The sequence below is a fragment of the Siphateles boraxobius genome, unplaced genomic scaffold (genome assembly GCF_051911475.1).
Source record: "Siphateles boraxobius isolate OS27281-9 unplaced genomic scaffold, OSU_SipBor_1 11, whole genome shotgun sequence".
Lineage (NCBI taxonomy): Eukaryota > Metazoa > Chordata > Actinopteri > Cypriniformes > Leuciscidae > Siphateles > Siphateles boraxobius.
In genome coordinates this window covers 4,968,673-4,993,648 of record NW_027508711.1, presented here as the reverse complement: position 1 = coordinate 4,993,648, position 24,976 = coordinate 4,968,673, and the positions used below count along the sequence as shown (strand labels likewise).

At 37.5% G+C, this 24,976-nt stretch overlaps 1 protein-coding gene across 2 annotated transcripts in view; it reads left to right on the top strand.

Moving 5' to 3' along the window:
• The first annotated feature begins 3,514 nt into the window (after positions 1–3,514).
• The window catches only part of shroom3 (shroom family member 3), a 70,522-nt gene continuing 49,060 nt past the window's right edge, over positions 3,515–24,976 (top strand). Inside the window, exons 1-2 of one of the 2 annotated variants that reach the window (XM_077194266.1) lie at positions 3,515–3,741; positions 18,877–19,031. Coding sequence is in view for 1 of the 2 variants with exons in the window: in XM_077194263.1 (XP_077050378.1) it covers positions 4,720–4,866; positions 18,877–19,031 (302 nt within the window). In the remaining variant the exon portion in view is untranslated. Of the gene's footprint in view, positions 3,742–4,056; positions 4,867–18,876; positions 19,032–24,976 lie in introns of those variants that run through there. The other variant, XM_077194263.1, reaches the window with a different exon arrangement.

Below are 24,976 nucleotides of genomic sequence, written 5' to 3'. Positions count from 1 at the left end.
GCTGGCTCATGGAAGATGCTTCAACCTGCAATTATTAAATCTCTTTAGAGTTCAAAACTGGAATTAATTGGTGCTCTACGTGTGTGTTTAGCGCCCTCTAATGGTTTCAGCATGTTCTAACACTCATAATGTTTTTTCTGTTGCATGCGGCAACTCATACCTCTTCCTCCAAATGAGATCAAGGGTTCGTGTACAGTAGGCCTACAGTCTAGGTCTAAGATAATGTTAGTGTTTAATCTTTAAAATAACATTTTATTCTATTTATTAGTTCAATACTAATCAGAGAACATTTTTGGGCTTACTTAATTATATATATTTTTTATGTAAATTTTCTGTTGTGAAGCACTTTGTGGCCTTTTGTCTGTGAAAGGTGCTATAGAAATAAAGCTTCCTTCCTTACTTACTTTTAATCAGTGCAATAGTCTAAAGTGTCCTTTTTTGGTAAAGAGGTGCTCTTGCATAATGTAGGCCTATTTATGATTCAGAATTTTGCATTTTAATTATGGGAAAATAATAACATGCTTTTATGCTGTTTACTGTCAAAACACGCTCACTATCATTATTGTAACAAAAGAGAACACCGTCCAGAATGGCATTCATATTAAAGGGTTAGTTCACCCTAAAAAGGCAATTTTGTCATTAATTCCTCAACCTCATGTCGTTCCAAATCCGTAAGACTTTCGTTCATCTTTAGAATACAAACGAAGATCTTTTTGATGAAATCTAAGAGCTTTCTGTCCCTCCATTGACACTGAACAGCTACCACTTTGACTCTTCAAAAAGTTCCTAAAGAGATCGTAAAACTAATCCATATTAATTTAGCGGTTTAGTCCAAATTTTCTGAAGAGACTTTCGTTTTATATGATGAACAGATTGCATTTTTATTCACATTTGGGCTTCAGTAAGAAGTTTGTTTTTGTGCGTCATGCAGCTTCTATTGGCTGATCAATGTTTATATGGGAATAAAAGACCAAATTAAATCTGTTCATCATATAAAGTAACCGTTTCACTTCAGAAAATTTGGACTCTCTTTATGAACTCTTTGAAGCGTCGTGGTAGTTGCGTGGCGGTCAATGGAGGGACAGAAAGCTCTCAGATTTCATCAAAAATATCTTAATTTGTGTTCCGAAGATGAACAAAAGTCTTACGGGTTTGGAACGACTTGAGGGTGAGTCATTAATGACAGAATTTTCATTTTTGGGTGAACTAAGCCTTTAAGAAAAATGAGTTGTAGGCAACTGCAAAAATCTAGCATGAGCATTTCATCTTTGTTGCTTATGTGCTTGCGCTGAAGAACTTCATGTACAAAGTTTTGTTTGTTTGTTTGTTTTTCCCCCTTCCAATCTCCCCATAGTTCTGTAATAAATTAGATATCAGGAAATGACCTAATAGGTATGATGTCATTGGTAAACATGTTCAGATGTGTCTTGAGGCTAAGCACAGTGGCCACACCTGTTATACTAGCCGCAGGTGTGCTATTGTAATGATGAAAGGCTTCTTTGGAGCTTTCAGTGATCATGAAAGAGGTACAGGGAAATGTTTTACTTAGAAACCAACTCAGAGACAGATTTTTTCCCTCTTATGTGTTTTGAAGTAAACTTGAATCCTTTCTGGGGAAAAAAACACAATCATACTTAAAATAACCATATTGTGTTCATTGCACGGAGGCTGAAAAAGACACATTTACTGTAGATCAAGTTCAGCTCATTTTAGTTTCGCCATTTTTGCAAGCCTTTTATAGTGTGTACATTTGCTAGAAATATGAAGGGATGATCATTTTTAGTAGTTTCTAAATTAAAAGTGGACCTGCACATGTAGATTGTCCTTTAATGGTCTTTCATTTAAATAAAAGAAATGTTTTTCTTGAGGAACATGCTGCCAATGAAGAGAGTTGGACCCTGCAACACCCCAAAAACAAAACTGATCATGCTTTTAATGTTGAATACCCGCAAATAATCAAATTTCACTCAATACTCTAAGAAGGCCAAAATTTAGTATGAGTAAAACTTTCCCCACGGGAGTGTAATTTCATTTACAATAGGGGTCAGGCCTTGCAGCTGCTGGTATAGACAAGTAAAAACAGGTTAAGGTGATGATTAACAGGTCAGGGTTGGCCAGAAGGGACATATTTTACTTTTAAACAGTTCTCCAGCTGTTTCTACTGAACAATGTCAACATCAATTTGAAAAAAACGGTCAGTATCAGTTTACAAATCTGAATCAGTTTTAATAAAGACAAATTATCAGCTATCTTCAACTTTTAAACCACAATTCAGACTATTTTATTGGCAATTTAAAGCAACTGATGGTGCAAAGTACTAATTATTATTTTTAATGTACAGCAAATGATTTAAAACATTTCGTTAATGCAGCCATTAGCAATGAATAAAGCTGTTCCCTAAAGCCAGGAGAAAATTAGCATTTCTGAGCCAGTGTCAAATCGGGCCTTCATCAATATCAGTTAGGCTAATGATTTCACTTTCAAACTGTTCATTTATAATAATAGTCTATTTAGTGAGTAATTGAACATTACATTATTTTTATAACTGAAATATTTGGAGGTTTAACACTTAATTAACACGTGATTACATTAAAGATGAGTGTGAATACATGTGGGTAATTGCAAATGCCTGTATAGCTAAAAGCTATCATCCTAATCGTATGCATGCTATGCTAATACATAAGCGAACTAATATGGACATTAAAACATAGTTCAAACATAATTTATCATATAACATGATTTTGTAGGAATTGTAATCAGGCACTAAAGAGAGTAATTTGAGCCAATGTAATCGCTTGGGGTCGTAGAGACCTGATTTCGAGGGAGGACATTTGTCACCACACCAGTTTCCTCAGGAATTTCCAATGAGTTTTTAGCAAAGACTATTATTAAGATTGTTTACTCCTATTATGAATGGGAGAAACTGCAACGCGCAACAACATTTATGGGATAGTTCATGTCAGGTTTTGTTGCTGATTTGAAACCTTTATTTACTGTAACTGTGAGTTCGGCAAGCAGTTTTTGAAAGTTCAGGTTTACCCCATTCAAATAGGACTTGGTCTTGGATGCCTAGCTGCATGGAGGCGTTGGAAATATGGCCGCAGAGTGAGCAGACTTTCCTTGAAAGGGACTTTGGTTTTTAGATTAGCAGTTATGATTCACAAAACATTTTTCCCCTACAACATTAATTACACACATACCTCAAATGTGAATTTTTTAAGGTCACATTCACATTTGAGGAATAGCTGTGTGTGCGTAGGGTAGGTAGAAAACATGAAAGTCTCTGACTAATGTTAAGCACAAGCCTTTATAAGAATGAATGCAAAGATGCTAGTGCTACTGCTATCCTAAAAACGTATTGAAAATGGCCTACAAAATGACGCCATGATTGATCAACCAAACACATTTTTCAAAACCCCTCCCACAAAAACCTTGTCAGCAAAGCTCATTTCAGTGATTGACAGGCAGAGGGCGTTTGTGATTGGGTAAAAAACGGCGGCCCGCTGCTCTGACTGTGACTAGTTCTGCTAGTTTGCTGTTTACAGACTGAGTCTATGGCTATCACAGAAACACTTATTACAGTGACATCTGTCAGCTAACAAGGACAATTTAAGAATGGTATTTAATACAAATCGCTTAACTTACAGAACCTTTAAGGCCACTGGGAGGAAATAACTAACCAAAATATCCAGATTATTTGAGGCAAGAGGATATCCAGTCCCTTGAGCAACTAAACTGCTGGTAAGGACTTCAGTCAAATGTATTCATCCAGTTCTTTAAATGGTCCCTTCGTAAAGAGTTTTGATACAATAAGCACCGTCCATGACAGAAATAAAAATGCGTGAATTCTTCTGATTTTTATTGAATGACGTGACCAAACTTGTTAAAATCGTGTGTTTGTATGTTTTCGTTGCATGATGTGGGAGGACAAGGTGGTGATTTGACTAGATTATGTCAGCCAGTTTCGGTCAGAGGCACTGCTAGTGTGTGATTTCGAGAGCTGTTGTATTAGTTCACTGGTAGAGCGGTTTGGAGAGTTCGCGCATGCGCATAACCATTCAGATGAACTTTGGAGTTTAGTGGTGGGGGGGTGCGACCACAGACTCCCTCATCCATGGCTGTGAGAGTTTCAGCGCATCAACAAGAAAAGAAAACTTAAAGACTATGTATTTTAAAAGCGGAAACGCATGTTCGCACTGAATGGAAGATTTTGGAAACTCGTAAAGGAGCTTTTTTCTTTCTGACAGGACTCGCTGAGGGCAATATCGGCGCGCGCGAGCGCTCGGTCTTTCTGCGGACGCAGTGAAATGAATCAAATTCTATTGTGATGTAAAAATGAAGTCGGAAGCGAGCAAAGGCTGACAAACGGGGTTTAAAAGGAGACCACTGCCTTTAAAAGTGGTACACAAAATCAAATTTGCCTGCTTATTTGCAAATGTAAATTTTTTTGAAAGGCTGGAAAAGTTTTCGTGTCGTTCCTTCATCAGTCTAGCAGGTAACGTTGTTGGGATGTAAGGTAGGTGCTAGAAACAGGATTGTTATGTTACGCTGCGATCCCAAATGAAGTAATTCGAGGAAATGACCCATCATATCGTTGAAGTTTTGACTGAGAAGAAGAAACATCTAGGACATCCTTGGACGTGTTCCTAGCGGAGTTTATTGGGTTGACTGAGTAACTAAGAGACGTCCTCGTCCATTCTTTTCCCCAACATTCCAGCGATGGATAATAGTTTTCCAGGGAGCAGCAGTGCCGTGATTCAAAAGGGAAAATTTGTGTTCGTCGAGGCTCAGTTGCAGGGTGGAGCGCCTTGGGGTTTCACGCTCAAAGGTGGGCTTGAACACGACGAGCCGTTAATCATATCGAAGGTAAAGTTTTAACTTAGCCTACTCACCTGTTCTCTCATATATGATGATGAATGTGTGTCTGTCACCTGAATATAACAGATTCAGCCCTAAAAGGGCCAGAAAGCGTCAGCCAGCATGTTATTCTATACCCAAGAGAGAAACATAATGAGGGTGTCATGATTTGTTGGCTGGAAGTGAAATGGAAATTATGAATGTGAGATGCCAGAGAGCGTGATGTCAGTGTGATGCACACTTAAGTCACTTAAAATGTTTTAATGTCACTGCATGAGATAACGAATGCCAAACCAAGTGGCAGCTTGTCACAAGCACACTTTAAGCAAAACATTTCACATAAAGAACATTTTAAAAGATAAAATCATTGTTCAAAATTAATACAAACAGTATTTTGGCGCTTTTTGATAGTCAAATGTTATTGGAACATTTCTATATAGATGTGGTTAATGTGATGACAACACTTGTGGTTATGGTTATTTTGGCTTGGACACCTGTGTGATCTTCTTGGTCACTGGCTAATCAGTACACTATACAGTCAGGGAGACACATGGAAATTAATCAAACATCCCAGGCCAGAGTGAAATGCCTGTAATAGACCTCACAGTAGAATTCCTGCTTTATTCTTTCTTACTTCATATATGGATTAAAATGTGTAGATACTGTGACCCAGAGAAAGTATGGCTTTATTTTTGGAGAATAATGGAGACTAATTGTTGGAATCATAAGGGTTTATGATAAAAAAGTTTTTTATCACTCTTCTGCAGTGCATGTTTGTGAGTGTATCTGTGAGTTCTAGCTGTACAAGAGATTATGAGCCCTTGAATCACGCTTAAATCAGTTCAAAGTCAGCATGCAGCAGGATGTTTGTGCTAGACAGCAAATGATCAATGGGGGGAAACTACACTTGTTTTCTGGGAAGTAAAAAAGAATATAATTAGACTTAACATGAACTTCAGCAGGTGCTTACAATCATGAAATTGAGCAAGAGCTGGTTTTGTGACTAATACTTGAAGATCTCATGTAGGAATATTCATTTACTTAGCTTAGACTTAGCTTTTTCTGGGGTATTAATCATGTAATTTATCCCTTTCATCCAGTCACGAGCTCAATAATGGTTATTTTCAGCAAAAACCCTTTTATAAAAGATTTTGGCTCTATAGTTGTTATATGGTTCTTTGAGATTGTCATTATTGGTTCTTTATGTAGCCAAAGTGTTTTGGTTTTTAGGTTCTTTGAAGCATCAGTACATAGATAAAACTGGATCTTCGGAACTCAATTGAAGTTCTTTTTGATGAAATCTGAGAGCTTTCTGTCCCTTCATTGAGTCTATGCAGCTATCACTTTCATGCCCCAGAAAGGTAGTAAAGGCATCATTAGCCGCTTCTCCACTGTCGGGCCAGTGTGAGCCAGGGCTTTCAACAGGCCGGGCTGGGCTAATAGCCTCTGACCTGTAGCACCAAGCCCAAAACCACACTGCGTCGGGCCAGAAACTCCGCAGCGCTTCACTAAAACACGCCTCTCAGGAACAACGTCATACAAGCCCATCATTTCACCAACAAATGGAAGTTTTATTAGAAATGAATCAGAAAGAAATCACTGGAAACTAGCAAGATCCCAAAACAAACATGATAATAGCTGCCTTTTGTTGGCATTTTTGTTGTTTACTCAAAGCTTTAAAACCCAAACATCTATGGTTTACCACAGTATTACAATAATAAGTGATGGATAGGTCATAATTAATTAATTTGTGTCAAGATTGCTCATTAGTCACACAGAAATAAAGTGGTATTTACCGTTATTTCAGAAAAGAGGACACATGTACTTATTCAGTCGCATCTGTTTTTTGTTTATTTGTAGTCACAGGACAGAATGTTTACATCACATTTAGAAAGAATGATCATTTCTACAAATTTTCTCCAAAAATACGACCTGAGGAGCTTTAGCACTCTCTCCAGTAACAGTCCCAATACAGTTATATTTTCAGTCAGAAAAACAGAGGAAGCTCTGAAAAAACAGGACTTGCTTCGTTTTATGACATGCAGAGCTAAATATGGATATCAGGCAGTCTGGTATACTCCGGTATACAGTATATCCGCTATACAGTCCGGAGACGGGACACACTGACAGATAAAATAAATACACGATTGTGATAACCTATATGATTTGTATGATTTGTCTGATTTCTTCAAGCGGTCGTATTTACCACTTATGGTAATGGTTAATAGGGCTGGGTATTGACACAAATTTCACAATTCGATCCGATTTCGATTCACAAGCTTGCAATTCGATTCGATTTCGATTACGATTCGATTCGATTCAATATTGATTATTTTGGATATCAGGTACAATACATGGCAAATTTTCTCAAGGAAAACCAATCTCTTAACCAATGCTGTAAACTATGGGAGTCAGTTGTATCATTAAAATTGTTTCATTAGCCTACTATAGCCTAATATTGAAGGTAAAGATTTACTGATTTGTATACAAACAATTACACTTTTATTTATTTTTCTAATAATAAAGTTATATGAAATATAAATTTTTAAATGGTGGCTGTCATAAAAATTTGCCAGATTTATTCAAACATGCATTAAATATTGAAAAACATAATAATTATAAAATAACATAAAATGTATATGTAATATGGTGCATATATTTAGCAAAATGCTCCTCTCTAGAGTTAATTTTTCTAGCTGACTAACGAGTTCATGGTCACTGGATATGGTTTTTCTGAGGTAAATGTGACGTTACATGACATTGTTTACAAGCTGTTTCACTGACGTCTTTCCTCGGTTGAAACAATGATTGAGCGATTCCATGTGACAACAAGGATTTCGATAGGCTAAGTTATACTCTATCTTTTAACACACTTTCAGATGCTCATTCATGTTTATTTCACACTGTAACTGGTAATATTAAGGCGTAAGAGAAGATCATGTGTGCTCGGCGCTGTTGCTTCTCTTGAGCTGCGCCAAAGCGATCTCACGCCACAGCGCCAAAACGGTATATTTTTTAAATTTCGTAAGAAAATGGACGTAATTTGAAATCTGAGACTTTGTTTCATATCAATAGTAACAAAGCAGAAAGATAATTGCGTTTATTGGATGGGATGCGCGCTACAATGTTCCATTCATTCATCAACTGAAAACAGGATGACTAATCGATTCTTGGGATTTAAGAATCGATATCGGTTCGTAAAAATGAGAATCGATTAAAATCGAGAAATCAATATTTTTTACCCAGCCCTAATGGTTAAGCGTGTCTTTTGCATCGCATATAAATCTTTCTGCCTACTACGTAGACTACGTTGATCAGAATCCACATCGTATCACAAACAGAAGTTATTTTAAGCTCTCGCTGCTCTCTGAAAGTGAGTTTTGAGCCAAAAAATTTTTTTAATAAAGTCTTTAATGCTGATGTTTGCTGGTATAGGAATTTAGGAAATCATCCGTTGCTGCCTTCTACAGACTCAGATAAACTCAGACCACTCCTCAAGCCCGAGCTGGCCAGCTTTGGACCAAGGTATTAGGCAGGCCAGAAAACCCTGACCGTTGGCCCAGAGGAAGCCCCGATGAGGCTAGATCAAGCCCCGGAAGTGACATTGTAAGCGCAACTGGCCCTGACATACACTTAACAAGTACGCTTTTGGCCCGATAGTGGAAACGTGGCTATTGCAGTAATCCATGTGACTCCAGTGATTTAACCTCAGTTTTATGAAGTGACGCAAGTGCTTTGTTCGTGAAAAAAAAACTTTTAAAAACTTAAAATTAACAAAAGGCCCTATTGTTTTCGTAAGGATAATATCCTATATATTAATAATCTCCAACATGTGTTCACGCAACAGCGTCTGCTCTCGCTTCAACACAACGCGCATGCGTTATGGTGCTCTCGTTAATGTGTGTCGGAGATTAATATTTTTGAATAAAGTGGTAAATTGTTTTTTGTGTGCAAACAAAACACTCGCGTCACTTTATACGAATTGAGGGTAATCCATTTTAGTCACATGTTTTACTTTTATGATGTCTTTAATGTGATGTTTAGAGTATTTTGCATAGATTTAAGCAAAAACCCTCCTAAAACATTTTGGCTCCTTGAGATGCTTTGTTTTTTTTTGGGACATTGTCATCATAGGTTCTTTAGATCAGTATTTTAGTTTCTAGCTTCCTGAAGCATCAGTACATTGATAAAACATGAGAATTAGATAATAAAAGTTCTACTAAAAACTCTGTAATAACCACTTTTCAAGACTGTATGCCTGCATTTTATTGGTCGTGTGAAAATTGTTAACATTTTTGATTACAGCTTGATATGAAAGTTTCATTTGATTAAAATGCATGTCTGTATTTGTTTGGAGGTATTTTTCTTAAACGGGGAGTAATTATCGGATGGAAACAAAAAGCAGAGGAGATCCTTGTCCTGCCTTATTTGGTGCTGTGGATTTTGGTACTCGAGTAATGTCCTCTGTTGCCCGACTCCAATCTCTCTCTCTCTCTCTCTCTCTCTCTCTCTCTCTCTCTCTCTCTCTCTCTCTCTCTCTCTCTCTCTCTCTCTCTCTCTCTCTCTCTAGCCTCTCAGAAAAACAACACCAAATATCTAGATAGTTTGTGGATTCGTTGCTGCCATGACAATGGGATCCCAGATCCCTTGCACTCCTGAGTTTGTGTATCTACACAAACAGTACCTGTTTAGTTCAACTTAACAGTAATTGATTAGAATGACGGTTTCTGCTTGGAAACAGATGTTTCCAAAGCACAAGGATCTGTACACACCCAATCCGACCCTAAAAGTGTAATTTGGAATTCCATACCAAAGCAAATTCAGTCTATCCTGAATTTAAAGTCTATATAGATCACATAATTTACATTCAGATTGAGTAATCCTAGTTTCATCCTAGTTTGCATTCTGTTTGTCCTAAATATGATGCAAGATTAGGGTTAATGCATCCCAATTCATATTTCATTGAAACCAGTATGTCAAAGGTGCCTAGAATATGTACTGTTTCTGTACTGCATCTGTATGATTTATGAGTCGAACATTTTGTGATAGACTGAAATAGTGGCTGAGATTTGTCAATTTTGAGATGATTGAATTAAAAGTTAAGTATCAATATTTTTTGTCTAGATGCAAATGCAAAGTGCAATCAATGGTGTACACAGCATTATTCCATGGTAGACTATCCCATGGTCGACTATCCCAATACTGGTATACTGGTTGTACAGTACTCTAGCATTCAAAAAGTTTTGGTCTGAAAATACAGTAAAAACAGTAATATTGTAAAATATTATCACAGTTTAAAGCTGCTGTAGGTAACTTTTGCTGTAGGTAAAAAATGTTTTTTTAATATTTTTTACATATTTGTTAAAACTGTCATTATGTCCTGACAGTAGAATATGAGACAGATAATCTGTGAAAAAATCAAGCTCCTCTTGCTCCTCCCTGTGGTCCTATTGCCATTTGCAGAAATACACCGCTCCCGGTCAGAAACAACCAATTAGAGCCAGGAGGAATGTCTTAGCAGTGTCAATCACGCTCGTGTACGCGCTGATCACCCCTCTCTTGCACAGCGCGCACTGTCGTTCAAACTCAAAATTGCCATGTGCTGCAGCTGTGCTAATGGCGGAGAAACAACATAAACTCCCAATTTCTCGAGTGCCACCTGCTCATAAAACAAAGAAGTAAAAGGAAATAGACTAATGGCGATAAACAAGCGAAAAAGAAAGAATTAGACAGAGCCCATTGACTCGGTGTCAAAACTCTAGCAGAGTAACATGTAGATAAAATGTTACGCACTGTGGTAAGCAACAATTGAAATCTGCTAATTCACTGGCTTGTCATGTTGCTGAAATAATGTACTAGCAAACCTTATCTAGCATTACATATCGGTAGAATAATTACTTACATACTGTAACGTTAGTTACCGTTATATTAACGTTATCTGACTAGCTATTTATAACTTTTAGAAGGAGTTCAACGTTATAAAGTTACATGAAAAATGCATAATGATTTGAGGACCAAGTTTGTAGTCAAAGTATGGGCAGGCCATAGGCAATGTAAAGTATATTGTTGATGTTTCGTCCCTATTAGTGAATGTGCCATATCTGTTTATCCGCCGTCATTGGTGGCCCTGCTTACTAGCCTGCTCGTTCACGGCATGCTCCGCTGTGGGGGAGGAGCTGTGGAGGGAGGGCTGTAGTGCAGCAGAGAGCAAGGGGGCTGGACCTGTAAGTTGTGCTTGTTCAAATTTTCAGGCTAAGTCAACGTTTTCTCAAAACTCCCTACTGCAGCTTTAAAATAACTGTTCACTATTTAATGTATTTTAAAATGCAATTTATTCCTTTGATGCAGAGCTGAACTGTCAGCATCATTACTCCAGACTTCAGTGTCACATGATTTTCTGCTCAAGAAAAAATTCTTAATATTATTATCGTTTAACACAGTTGTGCTGCTTAATATTTGTGTTGAAAAACCATGATACAATGATACATTTCAGGATTCTTTGATGAACAGAAAGTTAAAGAATTTATTTGAAATGGTAACATTTAGCAGTGTATAATATTAGTAATACATAAACATGAATGACCCTAAACTTTTGAACGGCAGTGTTAACACCAGCAAAGTACATACAATATGGAGAATAGTATGTGATTTGGGATGCAAACTTATAACTTTTTATTGTCAAAACCAGACCGAAGAAATCTGGACTTGTCTCAACAGGAGACAGTTCATCTGTCTGTAGTTTGTGTCTTCAGTCCCGAGAGCGTGAGCTAACATACCGCTGCGGTTTGGTCCATAATGTCTGATGTGGCTCTTTTGTGCAGTAATGTGTGTTGGGCTGAATAGCACGCTTTCTGTTGTGTGCTGTAGAGCAGTGTCTTGTTTTCAATGGTGAGTAGTGTGTTGTGTGTTGTAGTGAGATGTGAAGTGTGTTGTGCTGAATAGTGAGCAGGACGCAAACAACAGCCACGGCCCTTCACTCCCCATTTAAGAGCTTGTCACCATTACCACGGCAACAATACGGCCCCGGAGCGCGGTTAAGAAACGGGAGATAAGAAGGAAGGATGAAGAGGAGCTGTAGGCCTTGAGAGCGGCTCTTATCTGAAAAGAGAGACAGAGGAGTATACAGAGGGACCGTGATGGAAGAAAGGGGGAGAGGGAGAGATGGAGCGAAGTCTCAGGGATTATGGGTGGTGTAAATGTCACCGATGTGCTTCTTTCAGCGCCTCACAATCAGATCTTCTCTTGTGTGTGTCGCAGTGTCATCACCAGTAACTGTGGGTTGATGAAACTGCCTGGTTGTATCATTCAAAGTTATTCATCTTAAATAGTATGCAAGATTAAAAATGTAAGTGCACTGGTTTTTTTTTTTTTTTACATGCTTTTTAGAAAAATATACTGCTTGTGGCAGACATTTGTGGCATTCTCTTTACTGATTTGTTTTCAATGTATGAAGCTAAAAGTTAATTATGAATTTTAAGCAAATGCATTTAGCTATATATTAATATGGACAGCGACAGTAGAATTTTCAAAAGTAAAACCGAAATTTTAAAAATGTGATGCTTTGAGTGCTGTTAAGCATAATTGTAAACGGCTCTGATTGGCCATTGTGTTCACGCCCTCATCGGATTTGTCTGTGGCTATTATGATCAACGCACGGGAGCTTTTGAGAGCACACAGAAGTGTTTGAAAGCACTTTGAAAGTGGGAGCGTTAGTGTTTGAAAGCACAAGCAGGCGACGGTCCGCTGTTAGACGCCTGTTTCAAACGCTCATGTGTGTATCTGTGTAAGCACTCGGCAAAGAGCGTCATTAATGTGTATTTACAACATGTTTTTGAAGCGCTGATCATTGTAGCCAATCACAGACTTATTTGATGAGTGCGTGAGCACAATGGGCAATCAGAGGGGTTTCCGATTCCACTCAACAGCGCTCAAAGCATCACAAATTTTTTAAATTTCAGTACCGACTCGGTACCGATGTCTTTTTTTTTGACAACACTAGCAAACAGAATGTAAAGTAACAGTACGTGGGTGATATCAAAATGTATATCGTCACTGTCGCATGATCCTTCAGAAATCATTCTAATATGCTGATTTGCTGCTCAAGAAACTTCATATTATCAATGTTGAAAACTGTTGTGCTGCTTAATATTTGTGTGGAAACAGTGATATGTTTTTTGTTTTCGGGATTCTTTGTTGAATATAAAGTTTAAGTTCACTTTAGATAGATGTAGATAGACGTCTAAGTAGCTTCCTAAACACCGATACTGGTTTTGCATACTGTAAAAAATAGTATGGAAATGCCATTCTGAATAATATGCATTATGCAATTCTTGTTGTATCCTTATTCTAAACATTTCTCTTCTCTCTTACCCCCCACACTGTTCTTACCCCTTCATCTTCTCCTTGAGAGCAGGCAAATACTGGGCAGGATAAAGCCCAGGCCTCTGGCAAAGACCCAACAGAGAGAGAGGGGAATGTCAGCTACGGAATTCGCGAGAGCCTCGCTAGCCTGGAAAACAACAAAAGAAATGAGATGATCAAAAAAAACCTACATTGCAATTCCAACAGTACTTTATGTAGTCTTGAATACTGATTCAGCCTCTTCTGTGGAGCTGCTCTTTTATTCATCCGTCTCAGAATGTGGCGTGTTGTTTACAGTGTGGCGGCAATATAAGACGAGCTAAGAGCGACCTAAACCCCAGGAAGTCAGGGGGTTAAAATAAGGTTAAGAGAATTAGACGCTTTGTTCAGTTACATATTAATGGATTCATTGTCACTGGCTTGGCAGCGCATCCACAATTAAACACTGCTATTCATGGCCCTGAGGCCGAGTGTTAAGTAAATCTCCGCTAGCCGTCTTTTCTTTGAGTCGCCTGGCTTTGCGCTCTATAACCGGTGAAAGGGAAGACATGCTTGCTCGTACGATTATTTCGAATATGTCCTGATTTGAATGCTTCGAGAAAAGTGGCTCACGGCAGGCTTTTGAGAGTGAGCGCCGTCAGGAAAGAGCCAAACGAAAGACAGGTTTTAACAGGAAACGACACACAATTGAGGACACTTCATGTTTAGAAGGAAAATGAAATGCGAGTTTGTACTGAGTGTTATCTTGAAAGAGCTTCCTGAAGGACTTATTTTGTTTGGCACTGATCTGTCTGCAGTTAAGGAATGCTAACAATAAACCAGAGGTTGAATCTTATTCTCTGTTAAATTTGCTTGGCTACCCATCTGTACGTTTAATTGTTAAATATTGAGCAGGCACTTCTTTTTTCTTTCTTCAAAGGAATTTACAGTCGCTTTCAGTTGTTTGAGAAGCCGAATTATAATGTGGCAATATCCAACAGGTCATGCATCTAAGATGCTAACAAGAAGTTTGCATTTGTTATTAGCAGTTGTTATTTTAGTGTTATTTATGTACTATTAGAGTATTTATTAATATATTTCGAATTAGCTTATTTTTAATTTGAAAGTTTTAGACATTATATTACATGCTTTTGTCATGTTAAGATAGTTTTAGTCTTCAGTTAATAATAACACTGTTTCCAAGTAGGCGTGACCCAGGAACTACAAAAGTGACTCATTGTCACTGTCGGGCGGAAACCTTGTATCTTCATATTTCGTCATTTTCATTTTTTTCATGAATCATTAGTATTGGCACTTACTACATCGCGTTACTACCCTTTACGTCTGTGGGGTTTGCCAATATTTAACCAATGAAAAGTAATAAAAACGGCTTGCGACTTTTACATGGTGTTTGAACATAAATGTGTGTTGGCAGTGTGTGAGCAAAACCACCCTAGAATGATAAAAATCCACCCAGTGTTTTTTTTTTACAATCTCATAAATCATAAGCATTGTCTCAGAACGAGCTGTTCTAAGATTCGGCTCAATGTGACGTAGAATTGAGCAAGCCCCACCGACGTGGTTTGATTGACACTGTGGTTTTGGCATAGACCCAGCCCTCGGTGATCTGTACGCCATCCTGCATTGTTCCAACGATAGCCGGTGCTCTGACGATTTGTGCTGCCTTGTCGAAAATGTCTCCTAAGAAACATAACTGTTCTGTTGTGGGATGTAATAATGTTCATAGTTGTTTTCACTTACTTCCGACATCAGAGCCACTCAAAACGCAGTGGATGGATTTTATTTAGGAAGGAAAGGCGCCACTTAAACTTCCAAAATACATTTATGTTTGCGCGATTCATTTCCTGACTGACTGTTTTGTGAACGAGAGTCAATTCAAAGCAGGTCTTGCTTCAAAGTTAATCCTCAAGTGTGGATCGTTGCCTACTGTTTGCGATCCAACGTCACCTCCAGTAGAAGTAACGTTAAGTGTATTTTATGATTTTTGAGCAAATAGTCATTTCAGTCGATGTCAGCCAATTCAACAACAAATGCGTCTAAAGTTCTTCTCGTCTTCGTAGGATGTCTGTGTAATAATTTAAACATTGTTTGTATAGTGTGTAACCACACATTTATAAATATATTTTTTAAAGATATTGTATTAAAAACGGTGCATTTTTCTGTAAAGACAAGACATCAAAATTGCTATGTTTCATCCATCTTGTAACTTTCCATACAACAAATAGCGTCAGACAGTTTTATGTCACGTATTATTTTTTGTAACAATTACAAATGTAAATAAATTAATACCTGTTCTATCTCCCTGCAGAATATATTTTCTTGTTCTGTAGCCATCTTTTCACATTTGCCACATAAGCACCTGCACGACAAGTAATGTAAACATGACGCCACAGGTCCCTCGCATAAATGTAATTTCGTTTGTACGTAGCAAACGTTATCACAGTATTTGTGATTTTTGTAGTTTCAAAAAATTGCGCCAACGTTATCACAGTATGTGTGTGTCTGTGTGTGTGTTGCATATCCATATTTGCAAAGGGGATGCGATTACAACTCTATAAGTACATAAATGTATCAAATAACCATTCCGAGGCGTCCTGGTCCATTCTCATTTGTGTTTCTTCTGCCGGAGTCTCTTCATCATCTGGGTCTGATTCCGGTTCAAACATGTACGGCTGAATGCTATACAAAACAGGGGGTCTCGTCTCTCACTTTCAGCCATTCTGCTTCTACCGACTGTTTATTGCCATGGGTATGCAAGTTACGCCCTCATCTAAAGGCAGGGCGGGGATATGCAGCTCATTTACATTTAAGGTGGTACACACCAAAACAACTCTTTTTAAAACAGGCCCCAAAAATGACATTTTCAAGTGGTTATAAATAATAAATTAATTGTGGGGTATTTTGTGCTGAAACTTCACAAATACATTCTGGGGACACCCGAGACCAATATTACATCTTGTAAAAGGGGCATAATAGGTGCCCTTTAAAGGCTAATATTTTATGTATTTGAAGTGCAGAGTAGAGTTGTCTTATGACGGACAAAACAAATATGTCTGACTTTCACTGGTCAAAAACCTTGTAACTCCATTTAAGCTTGATTTTGGTCAAATGTTAATAATATAATGACTTTAATAATATAATGAAATGTGCACTGCCTAGTCAAAAAAAAAAATTTTTTGGATTTAAAAAGGGCAAATGATTAAGAGTCTATGATTGGATCATTATTGCAGTGATTATTATGTTTCTAGTATGTTAGCCTACATTTTTGGCAACAGTTCTTCTAACTAATTAATTGAGTGTGTAGTTTTTCATTTCTTAAACAACCATGTAGGAAGACACATCATGACTATATTCCAGGATGACAATGTCAAGATTCATCAGCTGGACTCTTTCATTGCCAATACAAGATCTTGACCAAAAATTGATGCACCCCTTGATAGAAATAACTGTTGTGATGTTATTTCCATCAAGAGGTGCATCAATTTTTGGTCAAGTCCTACATGGTTTTTAAGAAATGAAAAGCTACACACTCCCTCCGTCAATTAGGGTTAGAAGAACTGTTGCCAAACATATAACATACTAGAATCATAATAATCACTGCAATAATGATCCAGTCATAGACTCATAAGCATTTTCTTATTTAAATCCAAACAGCGACTTTTTTTTTCCGGCCGGGCAGTGTATAATGCAAATGTCTAATGCCACAATATGAACTTTGGACAACACAGCACTTATTTAAAAAATACAATGTTGTTTTTCCATTCCCTGAAAACTAGCGGTTTTGGACATACAAGTTTTTTAGCCGACAGCTTTTGCAGCTTTTAAATGGAGTCAGAAACATTGTAATGTTTCAAGTTATACACACAAGTATTGCTAAAACTGTTCAGTGGGGACTTCCTATTACAATTTATCTTCTTAAAAAGCCGCTTTGGAACAATGTGTATTGTGAAAAGCGCTACAATAATAAATATGACCTTACTGGAGATTGAATTTAAATGCTGTATTTCAGTACTAACAAGGCATATGACAGAACTAATGCAAATAACTGAAAGAAAACATTTTCATATTGCATACTTAATTTTTTTATTGAGAATATGGTAAATACTGGTATAATTTACCAGCAATCATGTTTCAAAATATACACTTTATTGCATACCATAAAAATATCCTGTAGTTCTCTTTCCAGTAGATTTCACACTGACTGATTTCTCACCTTTTTTTGTATAGTGACAGATGTTGGCATGTGTTTAATCAGCATTACCATCTGATCATGGGGGGATGTGAAAGTTTTTTCTTTAAGCCGATCATATAGTGCTAAAAAGACAGCAGTTTCTCCCTGAAGTCGGAGGGCAAGCCCCGGACAAAACTTATTCTGCGGATTAATGATAATCCATTACGGCGCATCATTCTTACGCCGTATCAAAGCGGCCGCTTCGAAGAAATTGACAGGCAAGTGTGTCAGTACGTAGCCGAAATCGTGATGTTCAGCTCTTTGGCGATATCAGTGCCTTCAGCTGGATGACGGCTCTGGTTATAGCTCTCATTTCTTGTTTCGGCTGCGTGCTGACACACTTTCCTGTCAATTTCATCAAAGCGGCTGCTTTTAGGACCGCTCTTAGCATTTCTTTGACTGTTAGCATTTTTAAGACTGTTTTTGGGGTCACCATCTTCTAACATTACACTCTGATGCACCGTATTTCTAGGCTGCTTAATGAGAGTTGTTTGATGACTCTGCTGTGTTTATCACCATGAGCTTAAAGTTTGCATCATAAACTCTCATCAGTTGGAGGATCACTGACATGTAGCCTATGTGTTATTGACATGTAAAAGTCGACCCTAAATATAAGATGACCCCATTTTTTCAGATGCATTTCCAAGAAAAACACAGTGTCTTATATTTGGAACAATACGATATATTTACAAAGAAAGCCTAAAGAGTGACGAACTTCTTTGACGCAAGGCAAACTTCTTTGACGCAAGTCACAATGTAGGTAATTGAAGTGCAGACAATTCTTGTGAATTGCTGTCGTCACATATACATAAATGCATTGGTTTCCTGGGGGAATATTTCATCGTCACACAACTGGACTTTTCTTTAGATTATTGTAAATCCATTGTCAGAATAATTAAGAATGAGACACCCAGTACCTGCTTTCAAGAATTCAAGAAAAGAGTGCATTAACTGATCTGATCTAACCAATTCTGTCTTTCTTTGTCCACAGTGAGATGCTACTTGTGGTTTACAGAGGTTTCTTTGTGGTTGACATATCTAAAAATTACGTTTCCTGTCCATGAATAATGTCTTGTGCTCTTTGTATAGTTTGGAAGCAGTAAAAGAATGAATGGAGTCCTCTCAGGTGCACATTGACATTATGTTGTCTGAATGCTCCTGAGCTTTTTGTAACGTGGGACTCCATCCGATCAGGACGGGAGATTGTGTGACCAAAATATTAGTGTCAAGAGACTCTGCGAATGTGTAGGCGTAAAGGTCCAAAGAAAACATTCTTCGAATTCTGGGCGGGTTTTACTTGGGGCTCTCTGCGTCCATGAGCATGCATGTGTTTTTAATTTTGTTCGTGGAGCCCTCGCAGCCTCTATCTGTTACCGCACAGAGCGCTCACGGTCTGTTTGTGTGTGTGTTTCCTTTACGTCCCACAGGTAGAGGAGGGCGGGAAGGCATCTCTGTTGCAGCACCCCCTGCTGGTGGGGGATGAGGTGGTCATAATTAATGAGGTGGAGTTGAGTGGATGGAGGCAGGAGGCCATATCACTCGTTAAAGGATCTTACAAAACACTGCGGCTCACAGTGCGAAGGTAAGACCGAAAGCAGTTCACGTATTATTTGATTTATGTACATTAGCATTCACAATTTTGGGGTCTGTAAGATTTTTTAAATGTTTTTAAAAGAAGTTTCATGCTCATTGAGGCTGTATTTATTTAATCAAAAATTCAGTAAAAACAGGAATACACTATGAAAAATTATTACAATTTAAAATAACTGTTAATTTTATTTTCCACTGATGCAAAGCTGAATTTTCAGCACCATCATTCTAATTATCAGTGTCACATGATTCTTAAGAAATCATTCTAATATGCTGATTTGCTGCTCAAAAATAATTTCTAATTATTATCAATGTTGAAAACCTTTTTGTGATGAATACAGAACTTTTAAAAGAACAGCATTTATCTGAAATGGAAATCTTTTGTAACATTATAAATGTCTTTACTGTCACTTTTGATTAATGTAATGCATCCTTGCTGAATAAAAGTATTAATTTCTTTAAAAAGAAATCGTACTCACCCAAAACTTTTGAATGGTTGTATATTGGAAGATAATTTTCTGTTTATTTAGGTTAATTAAAATTGTTTATTGACCGCATAGCAGAGCTCTAGATCCTGAAATTGGCTTTTTGGTTGATCATTTTCAAACACTCTTGGCTAGTACAAGTCTTTCCTCATTCTCTCTGGTCATGAGCTTTGCTCCAACTTCATGACCAGTGGTTTATATATCAAATAGTTCCTGCTCTAAAATTGAACTGGTTGGAGTTTGAAGGTATTATAAAATATTCAAGAACATTAGATGGATGCTTTATTAATGCACCAAGTTGCTAATAACCATACAGTTTACATAAATCCAAGTAGATTTTTACATTTTTGCGATGGCGCTTGCACATGCAAAACTCATTCCCACAATGCTAGTATGATGTGAGAATTTGCAACAATTTTCTGTGTGGTTTCTATGGTGTTGGAGGCAGTTACTGTGCTGCTAAGGTAGATAATATGTTATTTAGTAACTATTTATAGAACTTTTATAATATTTCTGTTGAAATAGATTATTGTAGGGATGACGTATTTTTGTGGGCCAAAACCCGGAAACGAGTTTGCATTTTAACACTTCCGGTTCCATCGTCCTGAAGTCAGGACTTATTTCAAGTATTTACCCAGTAACACATTTAAAAAAACAAACAATTTTTTAAATGTGCTACTGGGTAAATACTTGAAATAAGGTCTGTGGTGAATACAAGTAAAGCTTGTCTTTACTTGTCTTGTAAAAGGCAGTTGCTAACAAGTGGCTAAATGGGACTACAGAGGCTGTTCGGGTCATTAAACGGCATCAGCCGAACAGATACACTCATCTACTCATTCGCTTTCACAGCCTCGTTGTGTTTATAATCGAACTCTTGCAAACTTTGCAAACAATGTCCCATTTTTGGTTTGTTTACATGTCTTTGGTCCATGGTCCTCTGGTGGCTCATTACTTTATTTTATAAGAATTCTATAAATAGTGTTCTAAATTCTATATATAGTCTTCTACCGTTCAAAAGTTTGGGGTCAGTAGGATTTTTTCCCCATTCTTTGATAATTAGATAGGTCAAATAAGCATTTGATATATCAATTGGACATTTTGTAACATAATAAATGTCTTTACTGCACTTTTGATCATCCTTGCTCAATAAAAGTAGGTTGTTTTTTTTTAACAGGGAAAAAAAAAAGTCATACTAAACCCAAACTTTTGAAGTGGCCTGTTAAATATGTCTAGGTAATTCTCACTTAATTCTCCCCACATCTTTGATCACCAAAATGACACATTTAAAAGTTTTTTTTTCCCGTGAAAAAAATTCTTCATGCTTAAAAATTGCTTACAAGTAACCCTACACTCTTGCTTCATTTAGTATATGTGGATGCATGTATATGCAAATTAGCCCCGCCTCCACTCACTCACACACTGCACAATGGTATCGATCTTTCCAACGTCGCACTCATAACTGTAATTAATATGATTAGCCTTTTGCTTGACTGTTATCAAACAGCTAATAATGTGTTGCTAATGTTCCCGTTTGCCTTCTCAGAGTCAGACAGCTGCCTTCTAACAATCAGCATCCCTAGAAACGCTTTGAACAACTCAGAACGCCAGTGGAGAAAGGCATATAGTTCATCATAACATCGTAATATACATCAAATACATAATTCACTCGCTATATTGCTAAATCTACCTGATTTTTCATATCAACAGAAAAATATACTGGGATAACCTGGCTTCTCTTGAGACTCCTTTGCTTCACGGCATAGTAATGATATACTAAAGCCCGCCCGCACGTTGACCTGATTGGTTTCAAGGTAGTTAGTGACGTCAGAAACATGTTCAAAAGCGATTTCAAACTGTGTGTTTTTGAGACTGTCTTTGGTCCACTGCAGTTTTAAAGAGAAAATACTCAGCAATGGTGTTGACATGAATTTGCACATAATTTTGTCTTAAAGCATATTAAAAACACCACATAGACATAAACAACATTTAAAACTTGATTTTTCACCACAGGGTGACTTTAAATAGTTTTATAAATCAGTACTTTTGCTTAGTTTGTATGCGGTCATGGTTTAGTCTACAGTCTTGCACAAAGTAGTCTGGCACTGCTGTTATCAACATTGCAGCATGGTGGACGTGTTAAACACCACTAAAAATAGAAAACACTTTCCTTCTGATAAAGACATGCGTACAGGTCTAATGCTGTCTTACTTTTTGCTGTCATTAGATTCCTGGACCGTTAATCCATTAAAGAGCACATGTGAATGATGCTTGACACATGATACAGGCTTGAGGTTCACGTGAAACTGGCAGGTGTGGAGCATTGCCATGGTGACTGGTGGATGTGTACGGTGAGGCCTCTAGGGGGTGGGACTGAGCAAAGTTAGTCTCCTGAGAGAGTTCTCACACACACACACACACACACACACACACACACACACACACTCAGATATAGGTTACAGAGTCCTGGCATCACAGACGACACAAAGACGCCTGTGTTCTCACAGGAGTGAGAAATGCCGGGTGGTTTACAGTATTGCATGTGTTGTGGTTTCAGGGCCGGTACACAATAATCTGTATTAGTCAGGAGAAGCAGTTTTGAAGAACTGTTCAGTTATGATACAGGATGATTCACACATAATTGTGAAAGCCTGTGCTGCTTCCAGGACTAAACGTGATTCTCTGATTGTTAATGTTTTGAAAAAGTTTGTACATAAGGGCTTCCAAAGTTACATGTTAATATTCATTACATGTTTGGAACACAAAAGATGATATTTTGAACAATGTTTAAACCACTTTTGTCTATACGATGAAAGTTAATGGGGTCCAAAAAACAAATCTTGTGTTTTCCACACAAAAAAAAACAAAGCAAAAAGACAAGTTTTGAATGACATGAGGGTGAGTAAAAGATGACATAAGTTTGATTTTTGGGTTAACTGTCCCTTTAAATTATTTTAATGCATATACCTAATTTGACATTAAATGCATTCTGTTCTGTCAGGTTTCTAAAGACTGCTGCGTAGTGGAGAAATTGAAAGTTGTATATTTGTATTCGCAAAGATGTGCCATCACTAGTTAAGCAAACATTTAAACAAACTCCATCCTATTTTTTACGGCCAAATTTTCTCAATTTGACCCATTATAGCCATTCGGCATTACAGTATAATTGAAAGCTATAATTTTTTTTACATTTATTTGTAAATAATAATAAAAAAGTGAACTTCAAACAATCTTACAATAGACCTATTGTAATTAATGTCGCATTTAGCTGTCCTTCAATAAATCAGGGCAAATTCTTTTTATCTATTGGCCCAGTCAGACCAGTTCAGATTTTTACTTGGCCATGTAACCTTGTAACCAGTGCTTTAAGATTTTTTGGTAGGTCTAACAGGTAGGATATATAGAAATTGAGTTGCGGTAACGTGTTCATTTTGACAGCCCTTATATATATATATATATATATATATATATATATATATATATATATATATATATATATATATATAATATATAATAAAATTGATGACATCAATTACAATTCATATATTTATAAATAGGCTGTTTCCGAAAGTATTCTTCTGATTTCGAGAGTGAGTGTGAGTCTTTGGCGTGGGGTGACAATGACATCAGACACTGCAATTTACACAGTGAGGTACACACACACACACACACACACACACATACACACAAGGCCCCTCTCAGCCTGGATAATGCTCTTATAATGGGAGGCATTGTGTCACAGCTAGTTTTGTAAGGACGGTGTTGGTGTCACATTCACCCAGACTGACTCCAGATCAGAGGTGAAAGAACATGGGGAAATTCAAAAACAGAGGGATTGTCGTTCTCAGGTACAGAGAGGAAACAAGATGTTTGGGGGATATTGAGGACAATCTCAAATCATGTAGCTGCAATCTGATTGGCTGCTTTTACGCAATTTCTGTAGACAAGGGGCACAGGTGTTTTTCAGTGTGGCTAAAAAAAACAGTTGCTTGATTTGAGCAGGTTTGTTGCACCAGTCTTTGAAAAGAGACACTGATAAGTAAATTGGGTATATTTGAGCAGATCTTTGTTTTGATTGGCTCTTGGAATGATATATCACTCTTTATCAATTCTTTAGGAAATAGGATTATGTTTATAACTTGCAAAGCTGCTAAAGTGATTGATTCCAAGTAGGCTTGCTACGATAGGTAGTTACACAGTGTTCAGACGCAACACCGGTTTCCTCTCTTGCCCACTGCGGCACCGCAAAAAAAAAGTTTAAAGCGTTAAAAATATTTAACGCAATTACGCAGTATCTGTTAAGTCCTGCCAATACACACACACGACCCACAGAAAATACGCGCATCAGTATCGAGTTCTCTTTCGGGCTTGAACAAACCATAACACACCCAAATTTTGCCAAAATCTCCGTTTTGTCGAGTGTTCTCATAAGAGCTCTCTTAAATGATTTAAATAAAGTCTTAAATGAACGTGCTGACAGAGAGGACCGAGCAGGTAATATTTAATATGAAACAAAGTCTCTACTTTCAAATTTGGTCAGTCAAAGAAAATTAAACAATAAATAGGCCTACCGTTTTGTGGCTCTTTAATGTGTCATGACAGATTGCCTCAGTTAAAGCCAAGTTCAAATCCACCAACGTTAATCTACTAACTCTCCTGACTGCTTTGTCGGACAAAAATGGTGGTTTTTGATTGGTCAAATGATCGCATGTCAATCAAACTCCCTGCGAAGGATGAATTGACGCTAATTTAAAAGTGAAAGTGAAGTGCACACTGCCGCACCAGCTTTTAAATTAGCGCCAATTCAGGGCACAATAACAAAACAGTGCTGCTCCGCACGATCACACCATTATGCATTCCCGTGCAAACGCGCGCATTTTACGTATGACTTTAAATTAGCGATTTAAAAAACCCCGCCGGTGATACCGGTATTACCGGTGTTGTCACACGTCGATTAACTGGTGGGAAAATATCCTCATCGTCACATCCCTAATTCCAAGAAAGAGCTAGATTTTCCAAAGTCTTTGAGATGTGTGTTGAAGTTGCAAAAGATTTTCAAGTGTTTTTGAAACATTTAGTAACAAGAATTTATTCTGATTTTCCCCCACCCTCAAACATCATGTAACTAGGGGTGGGGGAAAAAAATCGATTCTTAGATGCATCGCGATGCGGGCGTGGACGATTCTGAATCGATTCACAAATGTCAAAAATCGATTTTCAAAAAAAAAAAGATTTTTTTTTTTTTTTTAGATATGTAGCATATTTATAATGACGTAATATTGACGGAACGCAAAAGACGGAACTCTGAAGCGCGGAAGTGCAGTGCCAAGACCGTCTGTCTGTGGCGTTTGCACATTACAGAGAACGCGATGGCTGAGCGCGAAATCCAAACACCCTCCTCGTTAAAAGCTGACGTGTGGAAACATTTTGGCTTCTATGAAGTTGAAGGGGGAAA